The 23,935-nt window shown below is 41.4% G+C and overlaps 1 protein-coding gene across 1 annotated transcript in view; it reads left to right on the top strand.

Annotated features, from left to right (window-relative positions):
• The window catches only part of C1QTNF7 (C1q and TNF related 7), a 91,971-nt gene extending 68,908 nt beyond the window's left edge, over nt 1-23,063 (top strand). Inside the window, exons 2-3 of the mRNA XM_077278994.1 lie at nt 18,675-18,920; nt 22,300-23,063. Coding sequence (XP_077135109.1) covers nt 18,680-18,920; nt 22,300-22,925 — 867 coding nt within the window. The 5' untranslated portion in view covers nt 18,675-18,679 and the 3' untranslated portion in view covers nt 22,926-23,063. The remainder of the gene's footprint in view (nt 1-18,674; nt 18,921-22,299) is intronic.
• Nucleotides 23,064-23,935: the final 872 nt, after the last annotated feature.

Below are 23,935 nucleotides of genomic sequence, written 5' to 3'. Positions count from 1 at the left end.
GCAAATCATTAAATGCTCCTAGAGATGCAGATAGAAGTGGTGTTCGTAAGTTCAAAATGAAAGGGTGTGTAGTTTACCTCAAGAAAACAAACTTAGGTTTACTCCCCCTTTCCAGGTCCAGTGCCGCGTTCCCGCTACTAGTCATGGTGCAAGTTCTCACGCCGCTAGCGGTGACGTCAGTGAAGTGAATGGAGTTCATCAGCTATGTACTCCACTCACCTTATTATTATTATTTATTATAGCACCATTTATTCCATGGCGCTTTACATAATAAAAACAAGTACAATAATCTTGAACAATACAAGTCACGACTGGTACAGGAGGAGAGAGGACCCTGCCCGCGAGGGCTCACAATCTACAAGGGATGGGTGAGGATACAGTAGGCGAGGATAGAGCTGGTCATGAAGCGGTTTGGTCGATCAGTGGTTACTGCAGGTTGTAGGCTTGTCGGAAGAGGTGGGTCTTCAGGTTCTTTTTGAAGGTTTCGATGGTAGGTGAGAGTCTGATATCTTGTGGTAGAGGGTTCCAGAGTAGGGTGATGCGCGAGAGAAATTTTGTATGCGATTGAGGGAAGAGGATTATTCACATCCCTGCCAGACACTGATGATGCGCTATGACGCGCATGCCAACGTTCAGCATGGCATCTAGATGTAGCAGGGCTAGACTCATTGAGGGAAAAATTGATTATCTTCTCGATGGAGAGGTGAGGAATATGGTGTTTTACTATTTTTTTCATTTACAGGCAACATGGGCATCAATGGATTATTTTCTACTCAGATGAGTACAGGTGCTTCTCACAAAATTAGAATATCATCAAAAAGTTCATTTATTTCAGTTCTTCAATACAAAAAGTATAACTCATATTATATAGAGTCATTACAAACAGAGTGATCTATTTCACGTGTTTATTTATGTTAAAGTTGATGATTATGGTTTACAGCCAATGAAAAGTCATTATCTCAGTAAATTAGAATACTTTATAACACCAGCTTAAAAAATGATTTTAACATCGGAAATGTTGGCTTACTGAAATGTATGTTGGATGGGGCTCCTTTTGCATCAATTACTGCATCAATGCGGCGTGGCGTGGAGGCGATCAGCCTGTGGCGCTGCTGAGGTGTTATGGAAGCCCAGGTTGCTTTGATGGCAGCCTTCAGCTCTTCTGCACTGTCTGGTGTCTCTCATCTTCCTCTTGACAATACTCCATTGATTCTCTATGGGGTTAAGGTCAGGTGAGTTTGCTGCCAATCAAGCACAGTGATACTGTTGTTTGTAAACCAGGTATTGGTACTTTTTGCAGTGTGGACAGGTGCCAAGTCCTGCTGGAGAATGAAATATCCATCTCCAAAAAGCTTGTTGGCAGAGGGAAGCACGAAGTGCTCTAAAATTTCCTGCTAGACAGCTGTGCTGACTTTGGTCTTGATAAACCACAGTGGACCTACACCAGCAGATGACATGGCTCCCCAAACCATCACTGATTGTGGAGACCTCACACTAGACCTCAAGCAGCTTGGATTGTGGCCTTTCCACTCTTCCTCCAGACTCTGGGACCTTGATTTCCAAATGAAATGCAAAATTTACAACACCTTAGGACACTGAGCAACAGTCCAGTTCTTTTTCTCCTTGGCCCAGGTAAGACGCTTCTGGCGTTGTCTATTGGTCATGAGTGGCTTGACACAAGGAATGCGACACTTGTAGCCCATGTCCTGGATACGTCTGTGTGTGGTGGCTCTTGAAGCAATGACTCCAGCAGCAGTCCACTCCTTGTGAATCTCCCTCAAATTTTTGAATGGCCTTTTCTTAACAATCCTTTTTATGGATGATGTGACTGAAGAAAGAAGCAGTGAATTTTGAACTATACAGAGTGAGACTTTCTGCTCAGATTCAACCAAATGCTGCAAGGTTGATTGACCGGAGCTTCATAGTACAGATGAACAATGACCCAAAGCATACTGTAAAGAAACCCAAGAGTTTTTTTAAGGCAAAGGAGTGGAATATTCTGCAATGGCTAAGTCACTCACCATATCTCAACCCCATGGAGTAGCATTTCACTTGAATAAGTCAAAACTTAAGGTAGAAAGACCCACAGACAAGCAGCAAGTGAAGTCAGCTGCAATAAAGGCCTGGCAAACCATCACAAAGGAGGAAACCCAGCTTTTGGTGACTTCCATGGCTTCCAGACTTCTGGCAGTCATTGCCTGCAAAAGATTCTCTACAAAGTTTTAAAAATGAACGTTTTATTTCTCATAGACTGCATTTGTCCTGTTACTTTTGAGGCCCTAAAATGAGGAGGCTTTGTAGAAAAATGGTAGCAATTCCTAAACATTTCACAGGATATTTGTGTTCAATCCCTTTAGTTAAACCTGAAAGTCTACACTTCAATTACTCTTAGTTGTTTCATTTTAAATCCAAAATAATAGCATGCAGAGCTGAAATCATCAAGATTCAGTCACTGTCCACATATTTCTGGACCTAACTATGTATACAGTATATTGTGATGCCACGTTTGTGGGTTTCCAGGTGAAAGCTTTCGATAGACTTCATAGTCTGACTATAATTTCATGTTATTGACTTAGGTTACTGTAGGAAATGCAGTTTTGGAACACAAACAGCTGTCTTAAAGGTATTGGGCACTTGATTTTGTGGCACTTACTATGTATGTAAGTATTACAGGTTCTCCTTCTGCACTTTGTGAGTTTAGCTTTCTTAAAAGAGCTCTGCTGTCATCACAAAGTCTGCTGAAATAGGAGCATGTGAACAGATCTGTCCATCAGCCTCCTCCATTTGAAAGTGTTCTTGTTGCAAAATATTTTTCAATTGGAGAAGGAGGATGGAAAGGCCAACCCCTTTAAAGAGTAACAAAACATTTTTTTATTTAATTATCCTCTACACATTGCAAAGCAATGAATTAATATGCATTACCTTACTTTGCCTTCTCTCCTTAACACCATTAGACAGTGCTGTTTCAATGGCCAGTTTATGCTCCTTCAAAGGCTGCTTTTGACTGCTACTCTGAAAAACCTCTATTCTACTGAAACACTCTATGTATGTTAATTTCCCATTTTAGGTATGGTTGTGTGACGCCTCAGGGTCCTGGTTATCACAGTGGCATTGCTTTCCTCATGGGGAGAGTGATGTCACGCTTGGCAGCGATGGAGGATTCCTTTTTGACAGGTAATCAGCACATACAACACCGCTCTGACTCCAGGCCAGAAGGGGGAGCTTTACACATGACTTCAGGGGAGCTGCTTTTTCTGGTCGGGAGGAGGAGTTAGTTGCTAGGCAGTTGGGAAGATTTAGATAGTTGGTGCCAGACAGCAGACTGGAGCAGTCGGAGGCAAAAGGACGGGTGAGGGGCTGTACAGCCTGAGGTGCTGTATCTCCTAAATAGCAAGATACAGAAGGAAGAACCGCCCTTAGCTAACGCACAGGATTGTGACAACAGGGGAGAATAGCTGGGACTGGGCTACATCCCTGATTGAGCGCAGACACTGGTAGCCGGATGACCGAGACTTTTGTGGGACTCTAAGACACATAGCAAAAACTGGCAGGACAGCTGGATTATACATCACCTGTCCTCCCTAACACCCAGGAGACACAGTGACACATAGAGCCCGGGTCGTGATAGAGACCCTGTAAAAAGGCTCGAGTCACCTGTCATACGGGTTTGTGTCCCACTTACACAAAGGACAAAGATAACTGAGAGGACCTTGCTACAAAGCCTTAGGCAGTAAGCGACTTTAACAACACAGCGCTAGAAGGAAGGCTTTTAACTCCACCTGGTAAAGCTGGACTCTGAACTTGCTTCCAAGCTGGCCAGACCCTGCCTGTACCTGTGATCTGGTGCCCTGGACTGTGGCTAGCTGCTACCATCAGTAAACCAGGTAAAAAGACTGCACAACTGTGTCCTTCGTTCTTTACTGCACCACTCACCATCCTCCATCTATTCACCGGGAGCCCTGGGGACCTACTTCACCTGTGGGAAGTTATACCATCTGGCTGCCATAACATCACCCCAGATAACCCCTTTAAGCAGCGTTGGTCATCCCTGACCAAATACCAAAGGTGGAATCACAAACTTTCTTTATTTCCCGCAAAAAAACCTTTAAAGACATTCCCTTTAACATGGGTGCCCAGGGCCATGGACCGGGCCACCGCCACCGTGACACATCCCTTTAAGTAATGGACCCGGTACCGAGTACCCCACTGCTCAGATGGGCGACTCAGTTGAGGAGAGAAAAGCTCAAACAGGGAATATTCCATAAACAGACTTTTTGAACTTACTATACAGATCTTGTTGAGCAGCAGTTCAAAGCAGCGGCTAAAGGAGCATAAACTTAGCCCTGAAATAGTAATGCAGCATGATGTTTTGGGAAGACGGAAGAAAAAAGATGATGAAGTACAGAATAATGCAAAAAATCATAACTGAAATGACTGGTGGAGAATTAAGTAAAAAGTTTAGTTAGTGTTTAACTATTGGTATACTGTGTAGGATTACAAAAACAATATTTATTTGAACATATTACCCAACATATTTGTTTTATATTTTTTGTTACTAAGAATATTATGCCTTTTAATAAAGGTACAATTTTAAATGTCTTGGAGAATAAACTATCTATCTATCTATCTATCTATATATATATATATATATATATATATATATATATATTTCACTGAATTGTTTTTAATTATCTCATCTTTATAAGTATAATATTATTTTTGTAAACTGTTCAAAAAGATAGATTTTGGCAAATACACAAATCCAAAGTAACATAGATATTTCCTGTTGAGGAGTGTGTTCTTCATCCTGTGGATATAGTTTTCCAGAACATTGGCTGTTGACACGGCTCTCACCGGGTTTAAGTCTTTTAATTTTATTTTGATTTGTGCTTTACAGATTTTAGAGTCTTTTGTATTCACATTGGCAGTCAAAGAGTTCCATGAGCAGATAGACTAAGCATGTTCTCATCCTCAGATCTCCATTGCTGCTGCAAAATGGGTTGACTGATTCAGAAAAAAACATTTGTTTTTTTTAATACTCTATTAAGGAATGTCAAGTGAATATAGGGGGTCCCTCAAAAAGAACAGCTATGAATTGAGTCTTTGGAGGACCTATCATGGCCATGCATTAGACTGATTTCATCGGACACTGTAATACTTTATTCCTCCAGCAGTGGCACTGTTGGGAAGTTAAACACTGGATCCTAGTCGATCAGAGGGGTTCCATGCAGTAGAAAAACCTTAGTTCACCTCTGTATGGAACTGTCCTCCTAGGGGACTATTCTTTGGTTTCCTCGATGAAAATTTGTTTATTAAAAAATTCTACTTTTTTAGGTAGACTAGTGGCAGAGAACATAGTCAAGGCCCACCTGGCTTTACTTTTGGCCAATAGAAAAAGGCATTCACAAGCCATTAAATATACACTGCTCAGAAGGAGAAATGGCACACTCACACATTAAAGGAAAATCAGTCTAAGTCACTGATTTTGGTAGTAATGGCCAAATAGCTTATTTTTATGGGGGTCCACACCTCGACAGATGATGCCAAGGGGAACAGGATTTAGCATATTGAATTTTAACATCTGAATCTTTTCTTCTCAGGGGAGATATGACATCAGCAGAGGTATAGGTCAGTGGCTGACTCTTCTCTCCCCATTGAAAACACATGCATGCTCGGCCAAACCAAGCAGGTACTGTGGATATAAAAAAGTCTACATGCCCTGTTAAAACGACATTAAGGAGAATCTTTTCAGAACTTTTTCTACCATTAATGTCACCAATAATCTGTACACTTCAATTAAAAAATAAACTTAAATCCTTTTTGGATGGAAATAACAAGTAAAGAACTAAAATAATGTGGTTGCATGAATATGCACACTCTTAAACTAATACTTTGTTGAAGTACCCTTTGAAATTATGACAGCATTCAGTCATTTTAGGTAAGGATGGAACATCTAGAATTGGCAATCTTTGCCCAATCTTCTCTGCAGTAGCTCCAAATCCGTCAAATTGTGAGATCATCTCCCGTGTACAACGCCTGCTTCAAGTCACCCACAGATTTCCAATTGGGTTCAGGTCTGGGCTCTGGCTGGGCCATTCCAAAATGTCAAACTTCTGGCAAAGTAATTATTTGTTGATTTGAGGTATGCTTAGGGTCGTTGTTATGCTGAAATGTGAAATTCCTCTTCATCTCTGCTGCTGAGGTCTGAAGGTTTGGGTGCAAAATTGACTGATATTTCAAACTGTTCATAATTCCTTCCACTTTGATTAAAGTCTAAATTACAACTGTCAAAACACAGAGCATAATGCTGCCTCCACCATGATTCAATGTGGGTGTAGTGTTCTTTTGATGATGCGCTGTGTTGGCTTAGTGACAAACATACTTTTGGAATTATGGCCAAAAAGTTCAGCCTTGGTCTGATCAGACCATAGTATGTCTTCCCAAATGCTTTTGGCAGCATTGATGTAGGTTTTGGCAAAACATGCCCTAGCTTTGTTGTTTTTCTTTACAAGAGAAGGCTTCGATCTTACCACCTTAGTTCACAGGCCAGACATATTTAGAATATGAGAGATTGTTGTCACGTGCAGTACACAATCAGTACTTGCCAGAAATTCCTCAAGTTCCTTGAAAGTTGTTGTCCGGCCCACAGGTACAAGTCTGCAGTCATTCTATATGCATGCTGTAAGGTTTCTCTGGTGCCGGCGTGTGATTTGCATATATGCGGTCACATGCCAACTAGATGTGAACAGACTCGATCAGTGCAAGCGTATTGAGTGAGGCTGGACACGACTAGTCGATATGTGGCAGGAAGTATGCATATTGTATATTTGCGATCACATGACCTCACATTCTTGACACTGGAACTGGAGAATCCTCACAGCAAGCAGTACACACGATGTAAGGATTCACAAGTCTCCAAAGACAGACAACCTCTTTTACGTTGCTGTAAGCCATCCCATACCAATTTTGTTCTTGCCTTTTCATCAATTTTTGATGGAGCTCCAATTCTAGGTAATATCACTATTGCGCCAAATTTCAGGCCACTTCTTGTTGACTTTTTCACAGTGTTCCATGGTATATCTAATGCCTTGGAAATAATAATAGTAATCATTTTATTTATATAGCACCAACATATTCCGCAGTGCTTTACAAATTATAGAGGGGACTTGTACAGACAATAGACATTACAACGTAACAAAAACACAGTTCAAAATAGATACCAAGAGGAGTGAGGGCCCTGCTCGCAAGCTTACAATCTATAGGAAATTGTTTTATACCCTTTTCTTTACTATAACTTTCAACAGTGAGATCCTTTTGCTGTGTTGTAAGCTGTTTATGGACCATGGCTTTAGCTTAAAATGCAACTAAGGCAATGTCAGGAAAATCCTACTTAACAAATAAAAGTTATATGGGGTGAATCAGAATGATGGCAGCTGTGTACTGAATGCTACTTAATGCACTACTCCAGCCGTTTTTTATTGCAGCACTGGAGTGGTGCAACTAATCAAAGTTCCCTGAGCTTGGTATTATATTTTCCAGCCACCATCTTCAACTTATATTGGTGCCGCTCCGGTCGGTCTCCAGAAGTTTGTGACCTGCTGGTAGCTCTACTGCTTTCTTGGTGATCCGGACATCACAACTCAAAGTAAGTCTATGAGAACCAGAACGAGGCCAGACCAAGGCTCTCATAGACTTACAGTGAGAGCTTGTGACCATTACCTCTGACTTTCGGTTGGGATCACAAGATGTCGATACGGATTTGGAGTGGCACCACTCCAGCTCTGAAATACAAAAAACAATTGGAGTGGCGCTTTAACATGAGTTGAAATGTGATTGGCTAATTCTGACCACAACCCTATCCTCAGTTATAAGAGGATGTTCACATTTATACAACCACATTATTATAGTTTTGTTATTCCCCTCCCCCTCAAAATTATTTCAGTTTGTTACTCTGTGAATTTGTACAGATTATGGGTAACATTCAGGTGGAAAAAGTTCTGAAACGATTCTCCATGGTTTGATTTTCTGTTTCATAACAAAATCCTGGCTGCAGAATTAGCTGTCAGCTAGTGAAGATTTATAGTTAATTTTAAAGGGCTGCAAATCAATCTCCTGATACATGGATGAAGGTGGAGATACTAACATGCAATGACCCAAGGGATGATTATAATTTATGATAATAGTGATACACACAGAAGCCGTGTTTCTCAGAACACCAGGTCCTCCCCAATTCACAGAATGTTCTATTTTATTTCTTATTCTTGGGAACAAAGTGGAGTCATTCAGAGAGATAATTGGCTTCTGTGCATTTCTACTTCTCCAGGACTAATTCCACATCAGGATATTATTTCCACTGCTGATACAGCTGCATAGATACCATTATGGAATATAATACATTTTACTACTTTTGCTGACCAAAATTTTACATCATTTTAGAGCACGCTGACGACACTTGGTTAGCACACGAGCATGCTCGGACAACACCTTATCTGACCACGTTCGCTCATCATTAATTACAATGACCCAATGTGCCACCAGTTGGCTCTATATCCGGCAATAAGAATAGATCTCGCTTTGTACATTATATAGAGAGTACAGAAATAAGGTATTAGCCAGGAAGTAGAGCAGGTTGTACGCTTTCTGTTTCTCAACTGGCCATGTGTTTTGAAAACTCAGAAACCAAGAAGTATCGTTTCTCCTTGCATAGAGTGACATGTTAAGCATGTCAAGATGAGGAGACTTAAAGCCTCAATGCTCCTCTGAGAAATATGCAAATTGTCTCTTCAGAGAGGAAGAGGACTAGAACTCTAGTGCCACCTATTGGAAGTAGCAATCCTAACAGTCAATGTCGACCCCTTAACTAGCCTTGTCACATGACTTGGGATAAAAGCCAAACCAGAATCTCAATTTGCATATTAGCTGCTCTGTAACAGTCACTTCCCTGCTCCAGCGTTAATTTGTGATTCCTGCTGTTGGCAGCTTTAATAGGTCCCATCCAGTCTCATAAGCTGCCTGCCTGGAGAATGCCAGTCACCTATTACTTAGGCCAGGAGAGGAATGCACACTCACCTCATTATAGGAAAAAGGCTATGAAATATTATTTATTTACCTATTTTCTGTGTGTACTTAGGGGGAGCACTAAGGGGTCATCATTGTTGCAAAGAGCTTGCCATTACTGTTTTGAGAACATTTTAAGGGAGCATCACTACTGTTGGTTGGAAGTGAGAAACAATATTTTTTTAAGCAAATTCTGCAGAAAGGAGTCGTTACTGGGAGACGTTGTCACAGCATCTGGGCTGGCTGGAGAGATAAGTGGAGCATAAGCATTGGTTTGTACTGTTCCTTTACCGTCACTGAGATTCAGGGTTCAATCATTGGCAATATCTACATGAAATAATTAGGAGTAATGTTCTATCCAGGAACGTTGCATTGATGTGGTGGTATATAATATCCTTGTCATGTTCTAAAAAAAGTCTCATAGCTATGTAGGGGGTGATGCTGCTATGGACAGTAAGGAACACACTGCCACTTTAAGAGACTGCACCCCCTTGTTTGGTGTGATGGAATGTTCTGTTCCCCCCTGCAATAGACTGTGTGAATGAACTGGACTGTACTGAGGGGAGGGGTGGAGCCTGAACAGTGTGTAGCTGAAGCTGCTGCAGAGAGAACTTTGTGCTTATAGCTGCAAAAGGACTGTTGGGGCCCCGGGACTGGATCTGAGTCCCCAACATCACCGTGAGTTTGGTCCTGTTTTGTGGACATGTCAGGGCCTAGTGTAGGCTTCAACAGACAGAACACGGCAGCCGTGTGGCCTGCTTAGTAAAGGCCAGGGAGGTTATACGTAGAGTAGCATCATTCTTTGTTTATTGTTTGCATTTGCTTGTGTGACGTATATTGATTCTACAACTCTTGTAAATTATCTTTTGCCATTGCATACCCCTGTTTGCACCTTCCTCATCCACTTCATTCCTTGCCTAACAATAAATTTACCCTTTGTTGTTTGCACCTCATTTTGTGTACGGTAGTCTACCTGCACCTTGGTGGTTCCCCCTTCCATCGCTTCAGCTACACAGTCTTCAATACTTATTTTGTAGAGGGGTGAGGGCCACAACATAGACCTTTGGACTTGTGATCTTTTTACACCCTAAAAAGACCACGGAGAGGATCATTATGGAGAGAACTGATACATACTCAATTATTGGATATTCACACTACCATACGCTTTATAGTCCATGCGGCGCCATACTACGAGAATGTAGGTACATTCAGTCAGGATATATACGACTTCATGTTATTGAATGCTCAGATAGGATACCACCACTCTATAGATAATGCAAAGACAAAGGCATCCGGAACGCCAAGTGAACAAAGAAGTATGATTTATTTTTGAGTGCAATCCAACCACAATAACGTTTCAGCCTTAAACCTCAGCCCTTCATCAGACAGACAGCCATAGTACAAGGGGAGAGCAAACTAAAGTAAAAGCTCTGTATTGGTCATGGCTAGCGGCTCGGATGAATATGATATTTTATGGTAGGACAAACCCACTTTATTATGTGTCCAGATGTTTCTATTTTGCTCTGAGGAGCCCACAAGGGCTGAAAATGAATGGTAGAAATGTTCTGTACATGCCCAACTCATATCTCAAAAACAAGTGATTAGCAATGAGGTCACTAGTATAATTATTTCAAGCATTTTGCGATGGTTTTATACTTGGAAAATATTCATTATTATGATAAATTACTGCGCTTACGGTTTGCACTGCAATATGCTGAATTGCTCGAAATACTTTTTGACAAAGAATATTTTATTTGTACAATCATTAGAGTCCTCTAGAAGATCAGAAACGTCACTGCCTTTCGTTTTATGATTACAAAAATTCTGAATCATTGGACTACCGTAACAAAGACAACAGGTTTTTGTTTTTGGGTAATAAATCTGGGACAAGGAAACACAGGAGTTTGTACATAAAATCATGACCATGACCAACAATTTGGGAACATCTCCATTGTAGTTTGAGTTGTGCGTCTGTAATACTATTGTAGGAACTCTAAGATTCTGGTAGCATGGGGCAATGAACAGACAGAGACGGGTTTCTTTAGTGCAAATAGTGTATTTGTAACACAGCAAAAACACACAAACAATATACTGATAACTCGCAATGAAACAAGTCCCTTCACCATATACAGCAAAACAGAAGAGTTCTTAGGCCAAAGTCCTTGGCAAGGTGAGTGAGACGGGTGACGTGCAGATCCAAACACAGCTGGTGCAGAAAGAGTCAAATCCGGGAATGAAGTAAACACAGGGAAGTCCAGAAACAAGTCCTCAGGTTAATCCCAGGTGTGTATACTACAGCATAGACAGAAAAATTCTTAAAACTTAACCTTTAATATATGTACCTAAAAGAAACCAACTTTAAAATCAATAAATTGAGAACAGTGCTCATGATTACCAGTGCATTTAGAAAAATGGCACGATCTCACCCATTTGTCGCTTCCCGATTTTCTGAAGGTTCCTGTGGCCTCAGGATCCGTGAAGCTTGTAGTTATGGGGAGAATAGAATAACTAAGAGGGGGGAGAAAGGGGACAGGACCTGTTTTCCCTGTCGTGCCCTGTGTGGAAAGCTCCCGCCCTCACAAGGGCAGTACCCAAATATGAGCCTGTTGCAGTGACACCCTTGGCGAATGTAGCCACCCTGGAAATGTGTTTCCCTAACTCTTCCCAACGCGTTTCCTCCCCTGTTCAGGGGTTTCATCAGGGGAAGTTGCCCAGGTTAAAGGGGGTATTCTGCAGTGGCAGAGATACCCTCCAGTAATAACAAATTCTTCAGTGTGAGGAGCAAAGTGGTCTCTCTCACACTAGATTCTGAATGCCATTATATAGTAAAAGGGGTAGGAGGTACCTCTTTCTGGCGTCTGTCATCACTTCCTGTGTAACAGAATAATCATCCATTACACTTTATTAAATTGTAGCTAGCACAAGGAATAAACACAGATTTTAGGGCCATTGTCATTCCCCCTCCGTGTGTTTTTACTTTCTTTATTGTGTTATTTTTTGGTTATATTACCTGATCGCCGCGATACTACACTTACAGGCTCCCTGGTCATGTGACCAAGGTCCTGGTTAGCTACCTGTTAGCAACCGATTGTTATGATGAACGGCGCATGCGCTAACACTCACAGGTCCTGGTCGGCAGGCTGTAACTACCGTCAGACGCCTCTGCGTCTTCCTGTCTTATTAGCTGCATCAGGTTATTTACCTGATCTCCATGAGGCTGTGCTTGCGTTTACGGTTTAGCAGGTAACCCGGTCACATGTCCACAGGTCCTGCACCTGCAGGTAACCCAATCACATGCTTACAGGTCCTGATTCACATCCGGGAAGCACCTGATTATTGTAACCAGGGACGCTTGCGCTACTGCTCGCTGGTCACCACTGATATGCGGTACCTGCCAGTAAGCGCTCATACGCTCCCTGCCATAGTTAATGATTTATTTCACTTGTTAGGCATTTGTGTGTACTTCTAATTATTACCATAACCTCTTAAGTGCCTTGAGTTTAACATAGGGGAGTTCTTCACACACTCCAGGTTACCAATCCGTACAGTTTAAATATAGTTATTGCGCATGCGCTCTACTTGTCTTGTCTCTTTTAAATGGTCATAAATTGACTTTACTAGCATAGTTCCATGTAAATGGAGAATGACAACAGAACAATGTCCATACCACCATTATATCTTACAGTACCTTCTTATCTTTCGGTACACAAAATTCTAAGACACTGACAAACATTGTAGTTTACACCCCATTTTTGGGTAACTGTTCTCTATACAGTGAAGTAGAATGCCCCTATAATCTGTTAGTTCAGTCGGGGCCCAGTTCTATAGGTCAATAGTTTAACCTTCTTTAGTGGTCGCCTTCCTTGGCCGTGCTTAATATCCCCTATTATACGGACATTCATCTGTTGTGAATTTGGTTTCTGGGCTCCCCCGGTGGTTTCTGGTGGTACTGCACTTGCGTGCTTCATCTCCTCTGTTCACCTGTTTCCATCAGGATGTGGGAGTTTTCTATTTAACCTTGCTCCTCAGTCATTTCTATGCCGGCCAACAATGTTACCAGAAGCCTTTCTGTTGCATGTTCCTGCTCCTAGACTACTATCAGCTAAGTTGGACTTGTAGTCCTAAGTTTGTTTTGCATTTTTGTTCCAGTTCTCTGCGATTGATTATTTCTGAGGCTGGAAGCTCTTGTGAGCTGAAATTGCCACTCTGGTGTCATGAGTTGATATTAGAGTCTTAAAGTAATTTCAGGATGGTGTTTTGAAAGGGTTTTCAGCTGACTGTGAAGTTCCCTTTTCTGTCTTCCTACTATCCAGTAAGCGGACCTCAATTTGCTAAACCTATCTTCATACTTTGTATGTCAATTTCCTCTGAAATCACCGACAATATATGTGGGGGCTACTGTCTGCCTTTTGGGGAAAATTTCTCTAGAGGTAAGCCAGGTCTGTATTTTCCTCTGCTAGGGTCAGTCAGTCCTCCGGCTGGCGCTGGGCGTCTAGGGATAATACGTAGGCACGCTACCCGGCCACTGTTAGTTGTGCGGTAGGTTTAGCTCACAGCTCGAGTTCCCATCTTCCAAGAGCTAGTCCTTTTTGTATGCTTTACTATGTTCTCTTGCCATTGAGAACCATGACAGTACAGAGGAGAGAACCAAGGGTTAAGTTCCCAAGCCAACAGACTGAGAGCGTAACTTACATAGGCAGAGAATGTCCAGAGCCATGGGTAGAAGTACAGCAGACAGGCAGCTGAGCTGATGGAGAAACCAAGCAGAATACTCCAGCAGAGAGGCTGACACCTGACCCGGGTTTTAAACAAATGAACAGGAAGTAGGGCAGACAAAAACAGCAAACTCCATCTTAACAAAGGGCAAAATCATTCACAAGTTAACTTGGAAAACCCGGAATACTGACAGCGTCTCACCTTGGCAACTCTATAAAGAAGAGTTCCTAATTTTTCCAAAATTCTGTTTATTTGTTCTGTTGATTGCTTTGGTTCCGATTTGGAGTCATTTGTATTTCAAAAGTCCAAATTCAGGCTTGGGACTAGGATACTGTGGGGCAATGTTGTTGGTTGGTTGGCTACCCTGTGGTGAACCAGACTTAGAGTGGAAGTGATATTCGCCTTGAAGGATATTCTAATGTAGGTTCAAAGAATGTAGAGATTCGTAGCATTGCCTCACTGGTCCTCATTACGTACAACATTCACATGCTCTACTATCTCAGATTACTCGTTACACAGATGGTGAATTATATTGCTGGAATACACCCAAGGATCTCATGGAGACATTACATAATCTCATTGTGTGGGAAATAGAATAGTCATAGCAAAACTCATTTATTGTGATGGTCTAGCATCTAGCCATAAGTCTAATATTAGGTTCTAAATGGGCAAGAAGGAGAGGAACAGATTTTAACATCTCTGTGGTATAGCATGTAAAGGTCTGGTGTAGGACTCCTCAAGATTATTCTCCTAGGGTTTCATCAGCAAGAACATGATGAAGTCTGGACCTCACAAAGAGACTGAAGTCTGTTGAAAACATTAATAAGTTGCTCAACTTATTGTTCTGGGCAGAATTTCAGTATCTACATGACAATAAATTTCATAGATCCTCGGCATTTTATATACTGTAACCCTTGAAAATGCACACAGTGATGGTACTGCCTAAGAACAACAAACAGCTATGTCACAGAAAAGGCCTAGTCAACACAGATCTACCACTGGATTTCACAATACAAACTACATACAATATTAAGTAATTCTCTGAGACCTGATGAGGTTGGAGGGAGGAGGGACAATGAGGAGCTGTCAATCACATAGAGAGGGAATGTCATTCTAATATAGATTTTCAGTGTAAGTGCACCAGCCACATCAGCTCTAAAATATCTATTTACCAATGTATGTGGTCTGTATTGTAAAATCTGGTGACAGACACCCTTTAACACTGTGAAGTCATGGTAAAGAGTTATTGCATACAGTGATGTCACAAAGAAAAATATTATGACATTACAGGGATAATAAACATAGTGATGTCACCGTACAAGGGATAATAAACACAGTGATGTCACAGAACAGGCATAATAAACAGTGATGTCACAGAACATGAATACTAAATCCAGTGATGTCACAGTACAGAGATTATAAACTCAGTGATGCCACAGAACAGAGATAATTAAAGTGATGTCATAATACAGAAATAATAAACACAGTGATGTTACAGTACAGGGATAATAATCTCAGTTATGTCACAGAACACGAATAATAACCCAGTGATGTCACAGTACAGGGATAATATGCACAGTGATGTCACAGTACAGGGATAATAAACACAGTGATGTCACAGTACAGGCATAATAAGCACAGTGATGTCACAGTACAGGGATAATAATCTCAGTTATGTCACAGAACACGAATAATAACCCAGTGATGTCACAGTACAGGGATAATATGCACAGTGATGTCACAGTACAGGGATAATAAACACAGTGATGTCACAGTACAGGCATAATAAGCACAGTGATGTCACAGTACAGAGATAATAAACACAGTGATGTCACGGTACAGAGATAATAAACACAGTGATGTCACAGTACAGGGATAATAAACACAGAGCTGTCACAGTACAGAGATAATAAACACAGTGATGTCACAGTACAGGGATAATAAACACAGTGATGTCACAGTACAGGGATAATAAACACAGTGATGTCACAGTAGAGGGATAATAAACACAGTGATGTCACAGTACAGGGATAATAAACACAGTGATGTCACAGTAGAGGGATAATAAACACAGTGCTGTCACAGTACAGAGATAATAAACACAGTGATGTCACAGTACAGGGATTATAAACAGTGATGTCACAGTACAGGGATAATAAGCACAGTGATGTCACAGTACAGGGATAATAAACACAGTGATGTCACGGTACAGGGATAATAAACTCAGTGATGCCACAAAACAGAGATAATTAAAGTGATGTCATAATACAGAAATAATAAACACAGTGATGTTACAGTACAGGGATAATAATCTCAGTTATGTCACAGAACACGAATAATAACCCAGTGATGTCACAGTACAGGGATAATATGCACAGTGATGTCACAGTACAGGGATAATAAACACAGTGATGTCACAGTACAGAGATAATAAACACAGTGATGTCACGGTACAGAGATAATAAACACAGTGATGTCACAGTACAGGGATAATAAACACAGAGCTGTCACAGTACAGAGATAATAAACACAGTGATGTCACAGTACAGGGATAATAAACACAGTGATGTCACAGTACAGGGATAATAAACACAGTGATGTCACAGTAGAGGGATAATAAACACAGTGCTGTCACAGTACAGAGATAATAAACACAGTGATGTCACAGTACAGGGATAATAAGCACAGTGATGTCACAGTACAGGGATAATAAACACAGTGATGTCACGGTACAGGGATAATAAACACAGTGATGTCACAGTACAGGGATAATAAACACAGTGATGTCACAGTACAGGGATAATAAACACAGTGATGTCACAGTACAGGGATAATAAACACAGTGATGTCACAGTAGAGGGATAATAAACACAGTGATGTCACAGTACAGGGATAATAAACACAGTGATGTCACAGTACAGGGATAATAAACACAGTGATGTCACAGTAGAGGGATAATAAACACAGTGCTGTCACAGTAGAGGGATAATAAACACAGTGATGTCACAGTACAGGGATAATAAGCACAGTGATGTCACAGTACAGGGATAATAAACACAGTGATGTCACGGTACAGGGATAATAAACACAGTGATGTCACAGTACAGAGATAATAAACACAGTGATGTCACAGTACAGAGATAATAAACAGTGATGTCACAGTACAGAGATAATAAACACAGTGATGTCACAGTACAGAGATAATAAACACAGTGATGTCACAGTACAGGGATAATAAACACAGTGATGTCACAGTACAGAGATAATACACACAGTGATGTCACAGTACAGGGATAATAATTATGCAGCATTGCTGAGCAGTTTAGCTGTGGATCCAAGTTACACTATGGTGAAATTAACACTTCGTGGAAGGCACCATCTGTCTTGTGTCGCTCTCTCCTAAGACTTCAGTAGGCAGCTGTAATCTGATCCCTCAGTGAGCTGGCAGACCACAGATTTTAGGAGATTTTATAGTGAATAAACAGTTTTCAGGGGAAGGGAGAAGAAGAAAAGGCTCGTAAGTGTAGAAAAGAGTATATTTCACTAATAAGACATACTACAAAGTTTCATATATTTGTTTCCAGCATGTAATGTTTGTTAAACCATTTAATGCTTTATCAGACCCTAAGGGTCCAACTGTGACTGCAACCTCTACTTCCCTAAGGGTACCGTCACACAGTGCAATTTTCATCGCTACGACGGCACGATTCGTGACGTCGCAGCGTCGTATGATTATCGCTCCAGCGTCGTAGACTGCGGTCACACTTTGCAATCACGGCGCTGGAGCGATGCCGAAGTCCCCGGGTAACCAGGGTAAACATTGGGTTACTAAGCGCAGGGCCGCGCTTAGTAACCCGATGTTTACCCTGGTTACCAGCGTAAACGTAAAAAAAACAAACAGTACATACTCACATTCCGGTGTCTGTCCCCCGGCGTTCTGCTTCTCTGCACTGTGTAAGCACAGCGGCCGGAAAGCAGAGTGGTGACGTCACCGCGTCACCGCTGTGCTCGCTTTCCGGCCGGCAGGCGCTCACAGTGCAGAGAAGCTGAGACGCCGGAGGACAGACACCGGAATGTAAGTATGTACTGTTTGTTTTTTTTACGTTTACGCTGGTAACCAGGGTAAACATCGGGTTACTAAGCGTGGCCCTGCGCTTAGTTACCCGATGTTTACCCTGGTTACAAGCGAACACATCGCTGGATCGGTGTCATACACAACGATCCAGCGATGTCAGCGGGTGATCAAGCGACGAAAGAAAGTTCCAAACGATCTGCTACGACGTACGATTCTCAGCGTGATGTCTGATCGCAGTAGCGTGTCAGACACAACGATATCGTAACGATATCGCTAGAACGTCACGAATCGTGCCGTCGTAGCGATGAAAATGGCACTGTGTGACGGTACCCTTAAAGTTATGCTCTTGTCAGTAACAATCATTATTTTCACAATAATTTTCGCTAGGTATCATTCTTATCAAAACCCCACAGCCTCTCTTCAACAGGATGAATCTTTATTTTTGTCCTTTTGTTTTTTTCACCCCTTTTGTCGACATTGGTGGATGAGGGCTTGCTTTTTTTGCAGTACAAGTTGAAGCTTAGAAAGACACCATTCATGTTCTCATATGTACAGAAAAATGGAAAAAAAATCCAAGTGTGGTGAAATGTCGAAAGCAGTGCAATTCCACCATTGTTTGTTGGGTTTCTTGTTTACGGTGTTCATTGTGCAAAACAAAAATAACTTGGGAACATGAATCTTGAAGACTCTGTATGATCCCAGCGATAAATAAGATAGCAAATAGTATAACAATGCATGAAATCGCCTGTGTGTGATCATCTTATATCATTGCTGTGGTATTATTTAGGAATATTTCCATTCTGAATGTTATTTTCTTTCCTTGCAGGGTCGATGATGATTATTTTGCTATACGCTACAAGCTTTGCACTATGTGTCAGTGGACAGCCAGCAAGTAATAGACTTAAGGGAGAAAACCAGAATATACGGTACGTCTGTAGCATCCCAGGATTGCCCGGACCCCCAGGAAACCCTGGAGCAAATGGATTAGTTGGGCCACATGGACGCATTGGCCTTCCCGGAAGAGATGGGAGAGATGGAAGAAAGGGTGAAAAGGGAGAGAAGGGCACAGCAGGTAATAAACCCAACTGCATCCATCTGCCCATCATTAACTATTATTATTCCTGTATGTGACCCTGTAGTATTATTGATATCACTATCAATATGTCTCCCGTAAAATCTGTACTTTACATAGAAGCAAAATCATCATGAGTCGGTTTCTATGAAGTTCGAGATGTTCTTAGAAGTACAGTAGATGTTAGAGTATGTTTTGCTTTGTCCTAGGTTTTATTTTTGTTTTCCTACATTTCATAAACCTTGTACTGATCAAGAAAGTATGGCTCTGACGAATATAAGGGGCTTCTGTATGGTTTCCATCATGGAGGCTCATAGCTTCATAGTTTATCTTGATGAGATCAAGGCCATATCTCCCCAATGTGATGAAATGTACCGTATTGTATGTAACTCACCCTGATATTATGTTATATAAAGCAGATTATGAAACTACTAGATCCAATTGGTATAATGGAAAACCATTGGTACTCCACCAGTGTAGAAATCCAATGTGCCCGATCCTTCGCCCCTGAATATCCCCAACGTGTTTCCACTTATATGACCAATTTTGACATTTTGAGCTCAATTCTTAATTTATAGGAGCGGGTGTTTAATCACTTTTCTTGTTTGTCCAGTTCTTCAAAATGGCGCATGTGATTCATATTGTTTAAGCAAAATTAAAAATGCTCTTTATTTTTTTCCTTCTACCTCTTTTGCACCTTTTTTATAGTAAAAAGTCACATGTTGCTCTTTACATGTCACCAAATTTGAGGGGAAAGGAATCCAGATGTACATAAAGTCACTCCAGGGGGAGACTAGAGTACATCTGTAAAAACATTTTGCTACTGTCAAAAAAGTCGCAATTGATGAATCAGCCAAAAACATCTGGAAATCCAAAATTAAAAAAATGGAAACACATAGAAAATAGAAGAATGAGGCACAAATTAAAAACAGGAAAAAACACCATCAACTGGATTAAAAAAGGCAAAAATGCAATATTGATTAGGGCCCTTCCTTGGTATAGCCCGCTTATGAGCAAATGTTCATGTGCCATCTGTATGTACGTATGTGACATTTGTGTTACATCCGTGTATCCATTTGCTGTCTATGTGTCACATCCGTGTGGTGTCCGTGTTTCCATGTGACACATACCGGCGCCTGGGAAAAGCAGTATAGTTAGCTATTCCCAGGCACCGGGTGCTGAAGGCATCTCTCATCGTTGTTGCCTGGTCTCCTTGAGATCAACGTGACCTGGCGACAACGATGAGAGTTGTATTGAGCACCCTCTGTATACGTCGTCTGTAAAATTAAGAATACAATAATGAAAATATGCGCGGGTTCCCGTGTAATTTTTATAGCCAACAGAGGGAAAGCCCACAGCTGGAGGCTGATGTTACTAATTTGGGAAAGGGCACAATATCCCAAAAGCTTCGCAGGCTATTAATAACAGCTCAAAGGTATTTGCTTAGCCTTTATAGGTTAGTTTACAGGGGGGACCCCAGAAAACAAATGACGTAGGGTCCTCCTACAGATTCAAGCCAGCAAAGGCTAAAAAGACAGCTGTGGGTTGATATTAATAGCCTGGTAAGGGGCCAGGGATATTGTCCCCCTCCCAGGATACCAACATCAGCCCTCAGCCACCCCAGAAATGGCGCATCCATAAGATGTGCCAAAACTGGCGCTTGGCCTCGCTTTTCCCACTTGCTCTGTGGTGGACGCAAGTGGGGTAAAAGGGTTGGGGTTGATGTCAGGTTTTTATTGTCAGCTGACATCAAGCCCAGGGGTTAGTAATGAAGAAGTGTCTACAAGAATGCAATCCTTTATTTTAAATAAATATTCCCTGACCCTCTTTTTCCCATTCATTACTGAAAAAATGAAAATAATAAAGAACTAGATTTCTTACCTGTCCGATGACAAAATAATCCATGAGTGATGGGGGTTCACTTCATAGAGGTTACCGCCGGTCACTGAAGTTGAGGTTCCCATGTTCAGTTCACTGTGATCGGCCCATGAACTGGGGTAACCTTCATGATGTCACCGCTAGCACCGTGAGAATTTTCCATATGTAGCAGAAATGGATTATCTTCTCTTGGGCAAGTGAGCTATAAGTTTTTTATTATTTTCATTTTTTAGTAATAAATGGGAAAAAGAGGATTGGGAAGTATTTATTTCATATAAAGAATTGTATTCTTGCTGTGTGTTTATTTCTAAACTTACTATGGGGTTAGTAATGTGGGCGTCTCGTAGACGTCTCTCCATTACTAACTCCTGGGCTTGATGTCAGCAGACAATACAAAGCTGACATCAACCCGAACCCTAATACCCCACTTGCCACCGCCACAGGGCAAGTAGGAAAAGCGAGGGTAAGCACCAGATTTGGGACATCTTATGAATGCGCTATTTCTGGGGCGGCTGTGGGCTGATGCTGGTAGCATGGGAGGGGGGTAATATCTCCAACCCCTTCCCAGGCTATTAATATAAACCCACAGCTGTCTGTTTAGCCCTTGCTGGTTTTAATTTATAGGGGAACACTAAGTCATTTCTTTTCTGGATTTCCCTGTAAACTAACCAGTGAGGGTTAATTACGCGGAAGCCCACGCTATTTCTTAATGTATTTCTTCACTTTACAAATGATGTACAGAGCAGGTGCTGAATGCAACTCCCATCATTGTCATCAGGTAGCGCTGATCTGAGGGAGACCAGACGATAATGATGAGATCTGCCTTTAGCACTCGGCGCCTGGGATCAGCGTGAACTGTACTGCTTTTTCTCAGGTGCAGGTACCTGTCACATGGATGCCATCTGTGTGCACATGTGTGGCACGCATTTTGTCCATGCTGCACAAAAAAGGACATGTATGCAGGTTTTTCACATGGACACACAGTCCATATGAAAAACCTGACATGTGCACAACCATTTAATACAATGGATGTGCTTGTGTCCGTATTTTCTGTCTTTAAAAAACAGACCGCCTACGGACCCAAAAAACGGATGTGTGAAGAGGGCCTTAGACTGTGTGCTGTGTGCACATGTTTCATTTTTGCTGCATTTTTTCAGTGCACATTTGTCACAAAACCTGAAGGGTTTCCTGATGACAGCAAAGTGAATGAGAATCTTGAAGTGTTATGCACACGTTGCTTATTTGTGACTTGCAGATTTCATATCGATTCTTTCAGCGTTTTTGCTGCAGATTTCACCCATGCTAACGAGTGAGGAAAAATCTGCACCGAAATCACAAATAAAAAATGCTTGTTTTTGCCACTGTATTTTTCTTGCCAAGAGATGCCGAAATGGTACAGAAATTTCTACACCAAACATAGCCTTATGCACTAGAGAAATGTTTTTTATTCTATATATTTTCAGTATATGTCTAGTTAACAGTATCAACATTTTATTTAAAGGTTTGCGAGGAAAAACAGGTCCACTTGGACCCATTGGTGGAAGAGGAGATCAGGGAGAAACTGGCAAAAAGGGACCAATTGGACCATCTGGAGACAAAGGAGAGATTGGTCCTGATGGACCATTTGGACCTAGAGGTGACAAAGGGACAAGAGGAGATCCAGGAGAACCAGGAGAGTGCCGGTGTGGGGATATAATTCTCAGATCTGCTTTCTCAGTTGGGATCACCACCAGTTACCCTCAGGAAAGACTTCCAATCCTATTTAACAAAATTCTCTTTAATGAAGGAGAACACTACAACCCATCCACTGGGAAGTTTATTTGCGCTATTCCCGGGATTTATTATTTCTCCTATGACATCACTCTCGCAGACAAGCACTTGGCCATCAGCCTGGTACACAACGGAGAATACAAAATCAAGACATTTGATGCCAACACAGGAAATCATGATGTTGCCTCAGGTTCAACGCTTCTCTACCTAAAGCCAGAAGATGAAGTCTGGCTGGAAATATTCTATACAGATCAAAATGGTCTGTTCTCAGATCCCAGTTGGGCAGACAGTTTGTTTTCTGGATTTCTTTTATATGCAGATACTGATTATCTGAATGCTTTATCTGATGATTATTGATCCATGGCTCCAGTTATTATATAAGTCTTATAGAATGTATGTTCTAACAACTTCTTGACATGTCTGAGGATTTTAGGTCAAGAACCAGTCATAAGAAGTTTGGACAACTTTTGTGGCCCTTATAGGCATGTTGTATAGCGTGTTCTAATGTTATTTCGAAAAAGGCATTGTCCAACTTTACAAAGTGGACACAAAGCAAAGAATGTATTAAATATTAAAATAATTTAACAAATAAACTGAAACTCCATTTGGAGGAATTTTCAACTTTGTAATGCTGATAGCCTACCCTAAGGATATACCTTCAATATTGAAATTAGTAGGGTTTAGTAATGATTATTCTAGGTACTGCAGAGTACTCATTCATGGTTGGAAATTGATAACCTGACCTAAGGATAGCATCAGTCAGTCAACTCCACCCTGGGCATTTTGAGACCTATGATGGATTTCTTATTTAGGAACCCTTGTAGACTACTGTATAACATGCAAACAAATAAACTCCTCCTCAATTCAAAGGGATTTTCCTCCAGACATTATCCCATTTGGCAAGTCAAGGAAATCTGGGGGAAAGGCAAACACAGGATGAGGCCAAACACATAGATTGGTGCATGGCCCTCTCCATTAAAGCCTAAAGGGGTCATGGAAGAAGTCAAGCTTTACTTACTAAAGGTTGTCCTGCTTGGGACAAATGTCTGCTGTCACTCTATGTGCGGTGTGCATACTATCATGTTTCCTCCGTATTGCCGATGCTAGCGGAAGGTCACGTGTCCACATGAATTTCCATATTGCATGTGCTCATGTTTCAAGCCTGGAAAATATTTTTAATTTCTATTGATATCAGTGAGGAAAATCACGCAACTGCACAACACCTCCACATTTGGTTTTCTGCTATTTGTCATTGTGGTCTATCTTGACTTGCCAAATGGTCCTGGACATAGTTTATTGGTGCCTATGCAGTTCTTAAAGACAACCCATTGGTCAATAGGATATACAGTGCTTAAAGTGAACCTGTC

This window comes from Ranitomeya variabilis, chromosome 1 (genome assembly GCF_051348905.1).
Source record: "Ranitomeya variabilis isolate aRanVar5 chromosome 1, aRanVar5.hap1, whole genome shotgun sequence".
Classification (NCBI taxonomy): Eukaryota; Metazoa; Chordata; class Amphibia; order Anura; family Dendrobatidae; genus Ranitomeya; species Ranitomeya variabilis.
The sequence above is the reverse complement of the archived record's forward strand: the minus strand, read 5'-3'. Positions and strand labels throughout refer to the sequence as shown.